The sequence below is a fragment of the Melopsittacus undulatus genome, chromosome 11 (genome assembly GCF_012275295.1).
Source record: "Melopsittacus undulatus isolate bMelUnd1 chromosome 11, bMelUnd1.mat.Z, whole genome shotgun sequence".
Classification (NCBI taxonomy): domain Eukaryota; kingdom Metazoa; phylum Chordata; class Aves; order Psittaciformes; family Psittaculidae; genus Melopsittacus; species Melopsittacus undulatus.
Genome location: NC_047537.1, coordinates 13,198,228 through 13,212,304, shown reverse-complemented (window position 1 = coordinate 13,212,304; position 14,077 = coordinate 13,198,228). Strand labels below are relative to the sequence as shown.

At 44.9% G+C, this 14,077-nt stretch overlaps 1 protein-coding gene across 1 annotated transcript in view; it reads left to right on the top strand.

Annotated features, from left to right (window-relative positions):
- The window catches only part of DNAH9 (dynein axonemal heavy chain 9), a 170,770-nt gene that overhangs the window by 110,748 nt on the left and 45,945 nt on the right, over window positions 1–14,077 (top strand). Inside the window, exons 56-59 of the mRNA XM_034067817.1 lie at window positions 155–319; window positions 2,532–2,672; window positions 6,361–6,531; window positions 8,104–8,226. Coding sequence (XP_033923708.1) covers window positions 155–319; window positions 2,532–2,672; window positions 6,361–6,531; window positions 8,104–8,226 — 600 coding nt within the window. The remainder of the gene's footprint in view (window positions 1–154; window positions 320–2,531; window positions 2,673–6,360; window positions 6,532–8,103; window positions 8,227–14,077) is intronic.

Genomic DNA, 14,077 nt, shown 5'->3' with positions numbered 1-14,077 from the left:
AGTTCTGCCCATGCCCAGGACTTGCAAAGAACAAGAGTAAGCAATATTAGACTATGACAGTTGTCAATTAGAAGCCTGCTCCCATGTGGAGGTGACTAATCCTTACTTTACCATGTGTTTTGTGTCTAAAACTGCCTGAATGTGTTACTTGCAGTCATCTCTCACGAAGCAACAGAATGGCTTCAAAATCACCTTGAAAACACTAGAGGACAACTTGCTCTCTCGGTTGTCATCAGCATCTGGGAACTTCCTGGAAGACACAGCATTGGTGGAGAACTTGGAGGTCACTAAACAGACTGCTGCAGAGATTGGAGAGAAGGTATGAAGACAGCAATAGCCTAGAGAAAAGCATATGTGTGGTGTTATCTGTGAGGATATCTGGATGGAACAGAGAAGAGAACATTCTTCTTTGGGTATGCAAGGCAAGAACATAACAGAGAGTAGAAAGTGGTATAAATTGAAGTGCTCTCCATTCTGGACAGCTTCAGACCATTTAGTTCTTGGGAGCTTTTGTATGTTAAATGGCCTATTTAGGACCAAGAGAAAATGTTAGGGCCTAATGTAAAGACAATAAGCTTTACACTGTGTACTAAGGCAGCTTTAAACCATTCCAGCATAAGCCTGAATACATCACACTTACTCAGTTAAGCTGGAGTTTAGTACTGAGCAGGGAGTTGTGATCTCAGGTGACTCTGCAAGAACGTGGGTGTTTCATACCCTTCCTTGTGTGAGTCACTATTTGGATTAGCTGTGCAGTGTCAGCATTGCCACCTACCTCCTTCCCCTTGCTGGCTAGGTGGGGTTAGGTAGATGCACAGTGGTTTCCTCTGCCAATGAGGGAACTTGAGAAGTGTGTTTGTGATGCCAGGATAGCCAGAGGGCTCCTGCATGGCCATTTTCAACAGCTTCCCTCTGCAATCATCCCATCTTCACAGCCTGCATGGTGGGATAAATTACCTGGATGAGTTACCCATGTGATGGGGTTGGGCTGGAGCTGCCTTTCCCTTCCCAGCAGTGTAGTCCCAGTGACTGAGGGGCTAAGTGATCCTCCATGTTAAAACCTGGAATCACTTCTGCTGGCTATTCATGGTCCATAGGATGCATTCAGCTCCTTAAGGAGGGTTTACGTGAACACCCAAAGGGGATGAAGGGAAGTTTGACCTCTCAAGCTTGGCATCTCCCTCTAGAAGTACTCCAATTTCTAAGCCAATTGTGGTTGTAAAGCTGGTTGCTGACAGCTCTGTTGGTGAATTTGGAGTTTGTTAGAGGCCTGCTTCTCAAGTCTACCCTCACCCTGTTCTTACTCTGTCACCCGAAGAGAAATGTTCAGCCAACATTTTCCTTCCTGTGGAAGTCATCCCTGCTCTACTGATGGAAAGCACCTGTCTTCCCCACCTTGGGCTTTTATTTTACTAGATTTATTAATAATTTGGGGATAGGATATCTAAAAGTTAGTTGCCTCAGTCTAAGCTAGGCTCTGGGCATCCTTTATAGTCAGTGGAGAGACATAGGTGCAGTCAGAAGGGGAACTCATCTGATGTAGACAGGTCCACGTGGATGCTTGTTTCTGCAGTAGATGTTGAAGCTGCTCTTTGTGGGACTCAGATATCGCAGCCCATCATTGTCCCTGGGGATATGCCAAAAGATCCCAAGATGTGTTGGTTGTACACCACAGGTTAAAGTGCTTTATTGGGAAGGCTTGATGTGCCCCAGCCAGATGTGCTCACACCAGCTCAGGTCGTGGCAGAGAGCACCCACGGGCATGAATTTTGGGCTGTGTCATGCCCTGCTGACTTGTACAACATGTGCTGAGCCCTTTTCTGCTGCATCCCTGTTTTACGGTTTGCTGGATCAGCACTGGCAAGGAAGCCTGTGGCTGTGTGGCTAGACGTCTGTGACTGTACATAGCCAGAGCCTGAAACTGTCCCCAAGAGGCTTGAGGATGTCACTTTATGCTGCTGAAGTGGAATGAAAATGAACAGGACTGAGATAATAATGAGGTGATTTATCTGGCCAAAGGCTTTTCACCACAGCCACTACGCACAGCAGCTGTGCAGACTGTGCCAGCAAGGTAGGGGTGTGTTAAATGCTGCTGAGGAAAGGCAGCAAAGAGCCAATATAAATTAGCAGTTCTCAGCCTTGGGGAAAGCTGCCTTGAGAGCAGCATGGGGACTGTTCAGCCCTGGGTTATTAATGACCTGCTCAGGAGGGGGGCAATTAGCAGGAGAAACTCATTGATGAGAAAAACAATTCCAGTTAGTAAAGAGCAGGGATCCAGGGAGAAGCCCGGAGGGGGTTCAGGGAAACAGGCTTGGGCACAGGGTGGTAAATGCAGTTCAATGGAGAACATGACAGAGGAAGGGGGCATGGGGAGCAGGCGGCTCAAGCCTGGCTGCACCGTGGTTCTAGGGCATTTGGGTTTCCCACTGGCAGGGCTGATGTCTTTGTGGCAGATGCCAGCTCTCCCCTGGGCTGCAGGTTCAGTTCACAAAGGTGTTTCACAGTAACTTGGTTCTGTGTTTTCCTTCCAGGTCCAGGAGTCTAAGGTGACAGAAACTAAGATTAATGAGGCCAGAGAGCACTACAGACCTGCTGCTGCACGGGCCTCTCTGCTCTACTTCACCATGAACGACCTCCATGCCATCCATCCCATGTACCAGTTCTCTCTGAAGGTACTGTCTATGAGCCATGGGCCACTCCACAGCTGCAGGAGGCAATGCTGCTGCTTCTTGATCTTGCTGAAGTTCAGTCATCATCTGGGGTCTCTTGGGGATATTTGAGCTCATAACCTAAACTGTTCCGCTTCTTTGGTTTTATGGGAAAGCTTTGCATTATTTGTTTCTTTATATGCCTACTTAACACATTACTCATAGAAGAAACACAGAATGACTTGGGTTGGAAGGAACCTTCCACTAGACCACGAGCAGGGACCCCTTCCACTGGAGCAGCTTGCTCCAAGCCCCTGTGTCCAACCTGGCCTTGAACACTGCCAGGGATGGGGCAGCCACAGCTTCTCTGGGCACCCTGTGCCAGTGCCTCAGCACCCTCGCAGGGAAGAACACTTCCTCCTTTTCCATTAATGGGATGGAGTTATTAGTGCCCAGCACCAGCTTGCAACACTTAAGTTGTGTTGTGCTACTCTTTAGTACTCACTGGGAAAGGTTTGGTCAGAACCTATGGCAAATGCTGAGCAGAACATGTTCCTTGCTGCCCTCTGTGGAAGGAGCAGAGTTTCAGCACCACTGCAAAGCCCCAGTGAGGAGTGGTCTGAATGCCAAAAGAAAAGGTCCTGCTGTGTTGGGTACTGGGTTTGAGTGAGGGACCCTACTCAGCTCTGAATGTGCCAGTCAGCCTGATGCCAGTTGTCAGGCTAGGATCAGGTTAGGTAAGGCATAATAGCCTGTTCTTCCTTTTGCTTGGATACTTTCTCAGTAGTTGAACTCTTTGGAAAGATACAGCCTGGCTCAGTGATGCATTGACAGTCTTTGTTACTGAAAACCCAGGAAGTGCCTTTGCAAAGCAGAACCTTGCAAGCCACTTGTTCTTTTTCTCTGTATTTAGAGCCTTGGCCTGGAAGAACAAAACATGCAATGGATTTAAAAGATATCATATGGGAAAAGAACCAGCAAAGTGCTTTTTTATGTATTTTATGTATTTATGCATTGAGGTTTTACACAGCATTTGGAGTCATTTGCTCCATCAGTCTTTTTTTTATACTTACATTGGTTCTGTATCTGTGATGTCATCAGGGTCACAGTGCCTGTGTGGATATAGAACCATAGAATAGTTTGGGTTGGAAAGGATCTTAAGATAATTTAGTTCCAACCCCTGTCATGGGCAGGGACACCTTCCACTGGAGCAGCTTGCTCCAAGCTGTGTCCAGCCTGGCCTTGAACACTGCCAGGGATGGGGCAGCCACAGCTTCTCTGGGCACCCTGTGCCAGCGCCTCAGCACCCTCACAATAAGGAATTTTTCCTTTATATCTAACCTAAATCTCTCATGTTTCAGTTTGAACCCATTCCCCCTCGTCTTAACACTCTAGTCCCTGATGAAGTGTCCCTCTCCAGCATCCTTGCAGGCCCCCTTCAGCAGGACTTGCTGCAGTAAAACTGAAAGTGCAGTCTCTCGCCTTGGCAGAGTAGTCCCAGTCGTCTGACCAGTAACACCCAAGGGTTTTTGGGTATTCATCCAAGAATTCCAGTTTTAATGTTTTCATAATTGGAAGGCTTTTTGTTTTTTACCACAGGAGAAAGGTGGTTCAGGGGAGGGAGGGTTAAATGAGATGGCATCCTAGGCTAGAACTTCTTCCAGAGAATTTCTTACCTTGACAAGTGACCTGGAAAAAGTAATCGAGAAGCGAATACAATATTTGGAGCCTCATCCACAATGAAGCTTTTTTTTTTATATCCACAACTCATACGTTGTGATACCCATCAGAAAAATGGACAGAATCCCTTTTGTCCGAGGGTGCCCTTTGAAACATTCCTTCCTTCCACATCCATAATAGATCCAGGAGTTTCTGAGGTTTCACCTTTAAACTATGTCTCCTGTATTTGGTTTGGTTTATGTTTTCTAGTTAACATTTGCAGTGTGTATAAATACATAGAAAATTATTGAATGATATGTTTTTAGCTAATAAATTCTGATGACACATCATAAAGCATCGTGTAAAGATGCAGAGAGGTAGTTTGAAACTCCTAACCACGCAGCTAGAAGCCCATTATAAATTAGAGCACACAAGATTTATGCATGACTCTGCAGCCTGGTTTAACACAACTTAAAGAAAGGTTCAGCAGGAAAATGTATTCTGCCATTATTTAATAATGCAGTAAGTATCAGTGTTACTTGAATTTGTTGAGGCATCATTTTTCCTTTGTAGTACCATAAAACTAGTGCTGCCAACAAAGTCATGCCTCATCCGGCTGGTGTTATTAATTCGTATTGGCCTGGTTGTATCCTATTGCTGGGTCCCACTGTATGGAGCCTTTGCATTGCTTGTCAGGCCTTAGGCTTTGCTTTTCTTTTTCTTCTTCTTTTTCTAGTTGAATTTGATCATTTGCTGATGGATTTTCTTTGGGCAGCTCAAGAAGGCTTTTTGTCCTTTCTCGTTTATATCAGGAATGTTGTTATAAGAATCCTTAGTATCTTATATAAGAGCAGCATTCTCAGCCCATATACCCAACCCCAAGGGAATGGGTCCCAATTCCATAAGAAGAAGTCCAACCCTCCTCTCTCATCTAGTCCTTTCATAGATTCATAGAATCCCAGAATGGTTTGTGTTTTAAGGGGCTTTAAAGCTCACACAGCTCCAACCCCTGCCACGGGCAGGGACACCTTCCAATGGAGCAGCTTGCTCCAAGCCCCTGTGTCCAACCTGGCCTTGAACACTGCCAGGGATGGGGCAGCCACAGCTTCTCTGGGCACCCTGTGCCAGCACCTCAGCACCCTCACAGGGAACAGCTTCTGCCTAAGAGCTCAGCTCAGTCTCCCCTGTTCTGGCAGGTTCAAGCCATTCCCCTTGGCCTGTCCCTACAGGCCCTTGTCCCAAGCTCCTCTCCAGCTTTCCTGCAGCCCCTTTAGGCACTGGAGCTGCTCTCAGGTCTCCCCTTCAGGAGCCTTCTCTTGTCCAGGCTGCCCCAGCCCAGCTCTCTCAGCCTGGCTCCAGAGCAGAGCTGCTCCAGCCCTCACAGCAGCTCCATGGCCTCCTCTGGACTCACTCCAGCAGCTCCAGGTCCCTCTTGTGCTGCTGGATCAGGGCTGCAGGGGGGGTCTCCCCAGAGCACAGCAGAGGGGCAGGATCCTCTCTGACCCTGCTGCTCATGCTCTGGGTTCGGCTCAGCACACAGAGGAGTTTGCTGAACCCAAACAGTAAAATATTCATTGCATTTTTTCTTTCCTATTTAGGGGAATTGCTTTTTTCCAAGTTGGAATGTTTGGGAAGTGGGAGGTGTAGCTTCCTTTTTCTCCTTCCTTTTGCTCAACTTTTGCAGAAACTGGACTGTGTAATCCCTATGAGAGAGCACAAGTGGTCAGAGAAATGTTTCCTATATGTGTCCTAGTTCAGGCAGCCCATGTTTGCACTTTGTCAAACCCAGGAGAACAGTGTCATAGGGAATGTCGTCTGCCTGGCTGTACTTGGAAAAGCAGCTAAAGGCAGGTGCAGGAGCTGGTCTCTAGATGTGGTCCCTTGCCTTCTGGAGCTGGTGTGCCACGCTGCTGGGCAGATGGGAATGCTTTGTCTGTGGCTCCACGTGTACAGTATTTGGGTGGCTTTGCTTACTGCAATGCTTCAGGTGATACCCAGGAGCTTGCAGACTGCATTTAGAAACCCCTGGTGTCCTCTGTGTCCCCCCACCCAGGCCTTCAGACTTGTGTTTCAGAAAGCCATTGAGAGGGCACCTCCGGATGAGAGCCTGGAGGCGCGCGTGCTGAACCTCATCGACAGCATTACCTTCTCTGTGTTCCAGTACACAACCCGGGGGCTGTTTGAGTGTGATAAATTGACCTACACTGCACAAGTTACCTTCCAGGTAAGCAACACCATTGCATGCAGTGATTTATTTCATAGGCAAAGGTATTGGCATGCAAGAAAAGCTCAAACTATCACAACCCTGGCCTTCAGCATCAGAGCAGAAAACACAAGGGCTGGGGATCTGATTTTCTTGCTGGTAATAGTCACAGATGCTGTGTTTGATTTGCATTGTGCTGACAAATGGTTGTTGGAGAGATTAATACCTACTTGCAGGACCTGAAAAAAGGGCAAAGTAAGCTGGTCTTGAAGGCCAAAGAAATGCTTGCTAAATAGTTGCTGTCTTTGGCTGGTATGTTAGTATAATTTTCGGTCTGCGATCAGAGCGGGGAGACCTTTGTATATCCCTATGCTGAAATCAAATTCAATCAGTGAATAGTTCTTGGCACGATGCTGCAAAGTTGATATTTATTTTGTGCAGTGAATGACTGTGTAAATGCCCTGCCATGGAGAATGCAAATTTGAGGTGCTGAAACACTGTGTCTCGTTATCTTTGATCTAGTGATTGCCATGATTTTTTTCATTCTATGTAACTAGGTGTGAAATGGAAAGGAAGTGTATGTATCCACACATTTATAGACACACATAAACCAATTTAACACTGTATTTTGTTAATAAATTGCCTGTGTGTAAAAAGTCAGTTCATTTTTTGCAATGGCAGCCATAATTCTGACCCAAAGGATGCTATCTTTTTCTAATATAGATCTCTACATAAAGTATTGAAGTAGCACACATTGTGCTTGTATCTACACTAAGCATTAAAAATAGTTAATGGGTCACTTTGAGCTGTAAGGAAAATAGAATCTACAGTTCCAGTGTATGGAGGCAGCTGAGTGAGGAGGCCCAGGATTCACTCATATAAACAAGCAGCTGGATCTTGAACCAAGCACCTCAGTACTTGGTGGAAGGTGCCGGCACACTTCAAATGCCATGACCAGGAGGCAATAATGAGATAGGGCCTAAGGTCTGTGACAACGAAATAACAAACTCACCACTCCAGCACTGTTCTTTTTTCCACAATATAGGATTGGTATTCAAGGTTTTGGACTTTATGATTCCAGAAGTCTGGCAGTGAGCATGGAGCCGTGGCTCTAGCCAATGCGTGTGGAGCCGTGTGGCTCTGGCTGGGCTCTGAGCATGCATCCAGAACTACCTCAAGCATTGCTCTGGCAGTCCTATTCCATGTATTCCATATATTTTAGACTGGATATGAAGAAAAATGTGTTCACTGAGGGCATGCTCAGGCATTGGAACAGGCTGCCCAGCACAGTGATGGAGCCACTGTCCCTGGCAGGGACTTCTCTGTGTGTTAGCCATGAGCCTGGATCGCAGCCCTTAGCACAAAGCTTTCCCAAACTTACGTTGCCAATTTCCATACTCATTCCTGGTCCTCTTTTGGGGAGACCCAAAACACCTCTATGGTTAGTTTTATCACACCCTTTCAACCCAGGGCACTGTTTACCTTTTAGCCACAAAATTGGCAGCTACATGAGTTAAATAATGAATCTGATTGAGTATAGTCCTGCTCTGTATCCTGGCTGCTCAAGGGTATCTTGTTTGTTTGGAATTACAGATACTTCTGATGAATAAAGAAATCAATGCAGTAGAACTGGATTTCCTTCTAAGATATCCAGCACAGACCAGAGTCACAAGCCCTGTGGACTTCCTGTCTAATCACTCCTGGGGAGGAATCAAGGTACCTGCTTTACATGGGCTATGTGAATCAGCATCCTGTATCTCCTCTCTATGGGAGATACCTCCCATATCTCCTTTTAGCAGCTTTCAGGTTGGCCCTTAAAGCATTTGGTGAGCAAAGTTCTGACCCTAAATGAGAAGGAGCACAGAAATGCCACAGAAATAGAGAGTTTTGTAGGTACAAGACTGTCTCTGTGGGCTCCTCATGACTGTACCCCAATGATCTGTGTGTCCCCAAGAAGGTGATTTTCCCTTCCAAGATTAAGGCTTTTCTCCCTTTAAGACAGGAATGAGAATACCATAGAATCATAGAATGGTTTGTGTTGAAGGGACCTTAAAGCTCATCCAGTTCCAAACCCCTGCCACAGACAGGGACACCTTCCACTGGAGCAGTTTGCTCCAAGCCCCGTTCAGTCTATGGTTATGTGGTTATAGATTGTAAAGGACATGGAGATCCTCACTGTATTTGGGAGGCGGTGGGAATTCAATATATTGAATCCAATTCAATGTATTGAAACCATCTGCAGAGATGTGCTAGGAATAGAGGAGAGGCAGCTGACAGACCTTCTGCAGAAGAATACTGTCCTGGCAATGCAAAGGTCTAACAGCTGCCACATGTTTAGAGTGAGAGGTGAGGAACTGCATCTGAAGGACATGTAAGTTATCCTATCTTTGCTCTAATTTGCCAACCGATGTGAATTGTGTTGGATTTGGACCTGGTTCAGCAGGATGTGATTGGTTACCTGGAAGGGGTCAAAATGTTCTTCAACTCAGGCATGTTCACTGGGGGGATCTGAGGTTGCAGCTTTTGGTTTAATGGGGCTCCTGCTCAGTCTCTGGCACTAGATCTAGTTGTAACATGCTTCCTGGTGCTGTAAAGTAGGGAGTGAAGATATCCTGCTTTCATCGAGATAGTTCTCAAATTCTCCTCTGGGGCATTGTGGTTTTCCCTTTCTTTCCCTTCTGTCATGCTACACAGAGAATGGATCTGGTTCCTGGAGGGTGGCCAGGCAAAACATCTTCATCTACACCCAAGACATTTCTGATATTCTTTTACTGTTTGAATCTTGTAAACCAGGAGCCCTGGCTTATGGTTCCACATGCTAGGCTATGCCTCACCTGGCAAACACTGTCTTGTAATGTGGATTTAAAGCACTGAGTTTCACACTGTAGTTCAGAAGTCAAATGAAGCGGATGTTTCTAACCCAGGTCACCCATAGTGATTTCAAATTGTAGCATGGAACAGTTCATACCAGGTGTGTCTGTCCTGACCAGGAGTTGTCATCTTTGACGCATTCTGTGCACGCACATGGCCTAACTCCCATTGAAAATGTCATCATCACATTTTCAGCCATAAAATAAGCTTGGAACTTCTCACTAAACCAGTGCTGTTCATCTTCTAAAAGGCATATTTCCATAATAATGGAGGAACTAAAAGAATTCCACACCCTTTCTTTTATCATCTTCTGTTCAGCAGTGGCATTTTGCTCTTCAGACAGCAGCAGTTTTATTTTTGTCTCTCTTTTGAAGACAAATTAAGAGTTCACTTAGGGTCAACACACATAATCAGGGAGCTCAGCCATCAAACCCATGAAATACATGCTTTGCAACAGCGTATTTTGTCTCTGGGCTGTGCAGTCTGTAGAGAGTATAGATGTACATACAGATTATTGCCTGTAATCTCACACCTCTTCAACTCTGCTCTGTCCCTGTGCATGCTCAGTGGGGGATATAGAGGGTAAATGGTGCATTCCAGTTCCTCTGGAGTCCTTCTGGGTTGGCGTTCTTCACTGCTTGGGAGTGTTCTGCACCACAAAGCTTCTTTCTACTTCAGTCCTCTAAATTTCATCTGGAGAGGGAACTCCCTTCTCCAGAGGTTTCAGAGGTTTTGGGTTCTGATTCTGTCTTTAGAGATTCTTTCTATGCATCTTAGGAAACACAGTGCTCCTGTGGTGCCCAAGGATGTCTTTGCTAGTGTGGACTTATGAGTAGTACATTCTCCAAGCAGACACCTAAGTTTGCAGTGAGCTTTGTTTCTGGGATAATCCCTTCTGTGCTGGCTAGTTCCATTCAACGTCGGTGAAATGACTTTCCATGTTCCTTGTGTGCTTCATCCTGAGTGTTGCAACAGCGTCACTACTGTGATGAAGTTGGTACAGCTTAGGGTCATCAACACCAGAAGGAACAACAGATCCCAGTCGTCCATTCTTCACGCTTTATTCTTAACATCTATTTGACATATCCAGAATAGACAAAAGCATAAAGGATTTTTAGGATGTGGATTCTATATTACCAGCTACTGAACACTTCAGATTTGTCTTCTGTGATGATTGTAGCATTGATTTGGCTATAAATAATATGGCTGGTCTCAATTATATTAGTGTTTATGTTCTATTAATGTGTGTTTGTTTATTAGACTTTGAGTTTTTGGCAACTCCAGTTACTTGAGGCATGGTTTTAGTATAATCACATTTTGTCACAGACTGCTATAATTAGGTTAATTAGTCATGGCTTCTACACAGCTTATTAGTAGGCTAAAATCCCCTTTTCTTTCATCGGGAAGATTAAGTGCTATAATAAATTGTTTTTTCAACAAGGCTTGAGCAAAATACATTTTAGATTCATAGTTCAAATTCAAAGTGGAATTTAGCATTCTCCTTCATTCTTCACAGAAACATAGAAAATGCTCCTCCACAAAGTGCTCCTCTTTGCCAGGGCTTTCAGGCCAAGGTAGCAGTGCCAAAAGAAATCAATATTGGTATTTGTGGCCCATTCTGTGCCTCCCATTTTGGGCACATTAACTTCAAAGGAAGCCTCATTAAATGTTGAGGACTCTGGGCATGCAAGGAGCCTGGTGTGACTTGGCTTAGTGTTTATTGTTGTTTGATGATTAATACATAAAGGCTAACAGTCCTCTGCAGTTGTTCTGTTCATGATGTGGAATCTGTCTGGGGGACACACGTGCATGATTTAGGCTTCCAGCATCTTTTCAGTTCAGTAAGAAGTTTTACAGAGCTTTTCACTATAAGCAGTGAAGCTCAGTATTTATCCCTGGATGAAGAAAACCATGTGCCTGCCCAGAAGGGCACAGTCTGTAGGGAAGGGTAATATTCTTACTAGATCTGCTGATAGACTTGGGAAAAACAGGTAAAGTTTCAGGCTTTTTAGGTGCTTTTCTAAGGCTGAAACAGGAATTTAATTCAATCTAAGTACAGGTCAAGGAAAACTGCTCTGAACTTAACTTGATTCTGTTCATCAGACAGCGTGTATGGGGGAAATAGTAGTACCTGTGGAGGCTCTGGAGAAGGGGAGATGGGAGCAAAGGACACAGTCATTATCCTCAGTGCAAATACGGCCTCTGTGTTATTGAAGGGTTAGTTATGAGCAGTAAGGGGAGAAAGTTGTATCATTTAATGAAATTTGTGCCTTTGCTGAGTTCCTGGCTTTGGCGTTCAATAGAGTTGATAATTTAAGTTCTAAGGCCTGCCTTTTGCAGGTACTTAATAGTGACCTCTTGGGAAGTCCAAAGTATTTTTTACTCCTAATGAGGTTTTCTGCCTTTTTTGTATTTCCTTTAGTACACTCTGATGTACTTTCCTTACCCTCTGTGTTCCCTGGACTTAGCTGAGAGATTTCGTTTCTCTTGGTACTTCTGGAAAAGGTCTTTGTTGTATGTGCAAGATTGACTTGGCTATTGGTTACCTTACCAATAAATGTGTGGACACACCTTAGGTCCCAAATGTACAATGATGCTACTGCTCAAACTGCACAGGACATCAGGACATAGCCATGTCCAATGACCATTTTGATATTGTTGTTGCATGATTGAACTTAACATAGAATCAGGGTGGAGATTGTCCTCTGTAGAGTTGTTCCCCCATTTTTTGCTTTCCTTCTCGAAAAGTTCTCCAGCATCATAAGATGAGGGTATTGATACCTGTATTCAGTATTCACGGAATTGGTGCACTGTGGTCCCTTCAACCATGTGTAAAACCCATTCTGCTTGTAGGGCTGTTCTTCAGTTATCCACAGGGCTAGGACAGACAGCTCGTGTCATGGTTCCACTCTGATCATGGATATAGAAAGGGCATCACTGGGTTTTTTGTGGTTGTTGCAGACTGTGTCTAGACTAACAAGTAAAATGGTCCAGCAGTTGTTTTCTGGCCCTGTCAGCATCTAAATCCATACAGTGAAAGTTCCCTCATGTCCCAGACCAGGTTGCCAGGTGAGTTCATGCCTGGATCTCTTCTTTAGCCACAGATTCAGGAGCAGAACAGCAGGCAAGAAGAAAGTGTGTGTCTTCTCCTCACTGTATCAGTGTGCTGGAATATGAGATAGGCAGATAGGCACTCCTCCTTCCCGTAGTGTGTCTCAGCCTTACTCTAGAACATCTTCATAGGGGAGCCTCACACAAGGCATAGTTACGGATCTTCTGTTCAATGCCAGTGCTCCTTAGGGATTCAGCAGAGCAGTTTGTATTTGCCTAGGAAAGGTCATATGGACATACCCACAGTCAAGCTGAGCTTTTCTTGAGCTTTACCACTACTACTAAAGCTGGTGCTCATGCCCTTCTTGCCTTCATTTTCAAGGTTGCCTTGGCTAAAACCATTCCTTTTTAGAAGATGAGGCTTGTTCTCAGGCCACTGAGAGGCTGCATGAATGGATTTCCCTGTGACCCCAGGGATCTGTGCTGTAAGATTCTCCCATGCTCCAGCTCCTTCTATGCCCTTCCTGGGGACCTGTGCCCATGTTGCTCTCTGGCTTTGTGCCTCCTCCAAAACTGTGCTCCCTGGTTAACTGTGTGCATGTGGCTCTTCGCAGCAGTGTGTTCCTGCAGGCTGGATGCAGGCAGCTCTGGATCTCCTTTGCACAGATACTCATTTCCCAAGCCTGATTTTCTTTGTGATATTTTCTGCCGTGCCTCTTCTTTGCTGAATGCAGATGTGTCCCGTAGGATAAGTGAAGCTAGTTAATATACAGCAAGAATACACCTGGCCAACTTGGATTACTGCTTCATCCCAATCATTTCCCTCAGCTTTTTCTGAAGAGGAAGGATTTTCATTATGTAGATATGAAAACGCTGCTGAAAGGGCATTGTTTAATAAATGTGATGTTGAATAATGAGCTCTAAATACTGAATTCAGCTTTCGAGGAGGAGAACAGCACTAGACAAAGTAGTATATTAACTCCATATTTATAATTCTGCAGCATGCAGATGATCAGATTGTGTGAGTGGCTCAGGAGATGAAATACCGAATCATAGTTTGCATTTCAGAGAACTGGGGCTGTTTGTGACAAAAGAGCAGTAATGTTGCTCCCAGCTCTCACTTCTTGTACTTTCTAGGCACTGAGATTCTTCATGCTTGTCAAAGATTCATTGTGACACAATCTGCTGAACTCTTTGTGCATAAGCAAAGTCCTTTGATCAGGCCGGTCCGATAGGAAGGGCTTGCACAGCTTCCCATGTACAGTCAGAATTCTTATTATGCCAGAAAGTCATAGGCTTAATTAAGTCTTTTCCATTAACTCAGTTCTTCAGATGTTCAGCCATTCAGTGCAACTTTGATAGAAAACATTGATTGTGACCCTTCAATGTGCATTTATCTGCTCTCATCTAGAAGTTTCCTAAGGCCATTCATCTGTCCTCACTAGCACTCAAATCTTGGAGAAATATTCCCAATGTCTCACAAAATTACTTCTTAAGAACATTTTACCTTTATTTTTCCTTTCCCTTTATAACCTGCTGGCCAACTGTCTGATGCTTATCTGAAATACAGCAGAGATTTTGATCACATCAAAGATTTAAAGACATACTTTGTTGGTTTGATTGCAGAGTGGAAAATGAGTTTTTC